Source organism: Naegleria gruberi (assembly GCF_000004985.1).
Source record: "Naegleria gruberi genomic scaffold NAEGRscaffold_269, whole genome shotgun sequence".
Classification (NCBI taxonomy): Eukaryota; Heterolobosea; class Eutetramitea; order Acrasida; family Naegleriidae; genus Naegleria; species Naegleria gruberi.
In genome coordinates, this window is record NW_003163090.1 from 1 (window position 1) to 1,212 (window position 1,212).

The 1,212-nt window shown below is 30.5% G+C and overlaps 1 protein-coding gene across 1 annotated transcript; it reads right to left on the reverse strand.

Moving 5' to 3' along the window:
* Positions 1–8: 8 nt before the first annotated feature.
* NAEGRDRAFT_76680 (uncharacterized protein) lies at positions 9–1,094 on the reverse strand (the record flags this gene model as incomplete). Its single annotated transcript, XM_002668361.1, has 3 exons — positions 9–542; positions 619–762; positions 854–1,094. Coding segments are annotated over 3 exons (919 nt in total), but the record flags the coding sequence as incomplete, so codon positions are not given.
* Positions 1,095–1,212: the final 118 nt, after the last annotated feature.

The following is a 1,212-nucleotide window of genomic DNA, read 5'->3' on the forward strand; positions in this document are numbered from 1 at the left end:
AAAATCACTTGTTTGAAATGATTGACAGAAATATCCATTTGATATTTTAATAATATCTGTAAAACCTTCGAATTGATATTTCAAATTAGTTGTTTCATTTGTTGAATCATCAATAACTGCTGTACCATGACTTCCACATCCACATCCCAATACTACACCTTGACTTGTTAGAAATTTAGTATCATCATAACCACAACTGACATCAATTGGTGTAAATTGTATTGGAAATTTCAATAATAAAGGTACTGAACTACTTTTAATACCTGCACAACATCCATTAGAATCAGATCCTGCAACATAAACTTGAGAATTTCTTGTAATAAATACAGAATGAGTATTGTTAGCTCCTACTTTACAAATAGGTTGACCATCAAAATAATCACTTGGAAGTTTAACTGGTTTCTTTTGAGATTCAGTATCTGAAATTCCCAATTGATTAGCTGAATTAGATCCATTTACAAATACTGAACCATCAATTGAAATGAAAATACTGTGATATCCACCTCCAGCTCCGTCAATTATTTTATATTCATTGATGACACCTATATTGTTGTTGTTGTTGTTGTAATTTGTTAACAAATGAATTTACAATCAAACTTATAATCATTAAAAACAAACCTTCAGCTCTAATGAGACCTCTAATTGGAGAACCACCTAATGCTCCAGATACTCCACAACATAATTCACCATGAGCATTTGTTCCAAAACTCAAAATTCTTCCTTCGAATGTGATGAGATGAGTGTGATGACGACCAGAAATTACTAAATATCATGATTTTGTTCAACATCATTTTTACAGATATTATTATTATAAGACTAAATTTAACAAACGCAAATAACTAAAATTTCATACCTTTTACAACATTGATATTTGGTAAATGAACCACTTTTTGATAAATAGCATCAGCAATCTTTGTAAGATCGGAATTAGTATCATCAATTTTAAAAGGTTCAAATTCTGAAACTGAAGTGGAAGAAACTTTGAATACGTGCTCTCCTGGAAATACAGCATGTGAAAGTGACATTAATTCACCAACAAGATATAACGTTGAACCTTGTTTGTTATTGTAAATGTTTAGCTTGTTTTCGTACATTTTTTTTATTTCAAAATTTGAATCAAAAGGATTCATCTTGGACTTGATGTTTAACTGGTGCCTTTTTAAATCTCTTGCTTACAGTGTGGACAGGATTGACAATTAACGTGAGCTGACA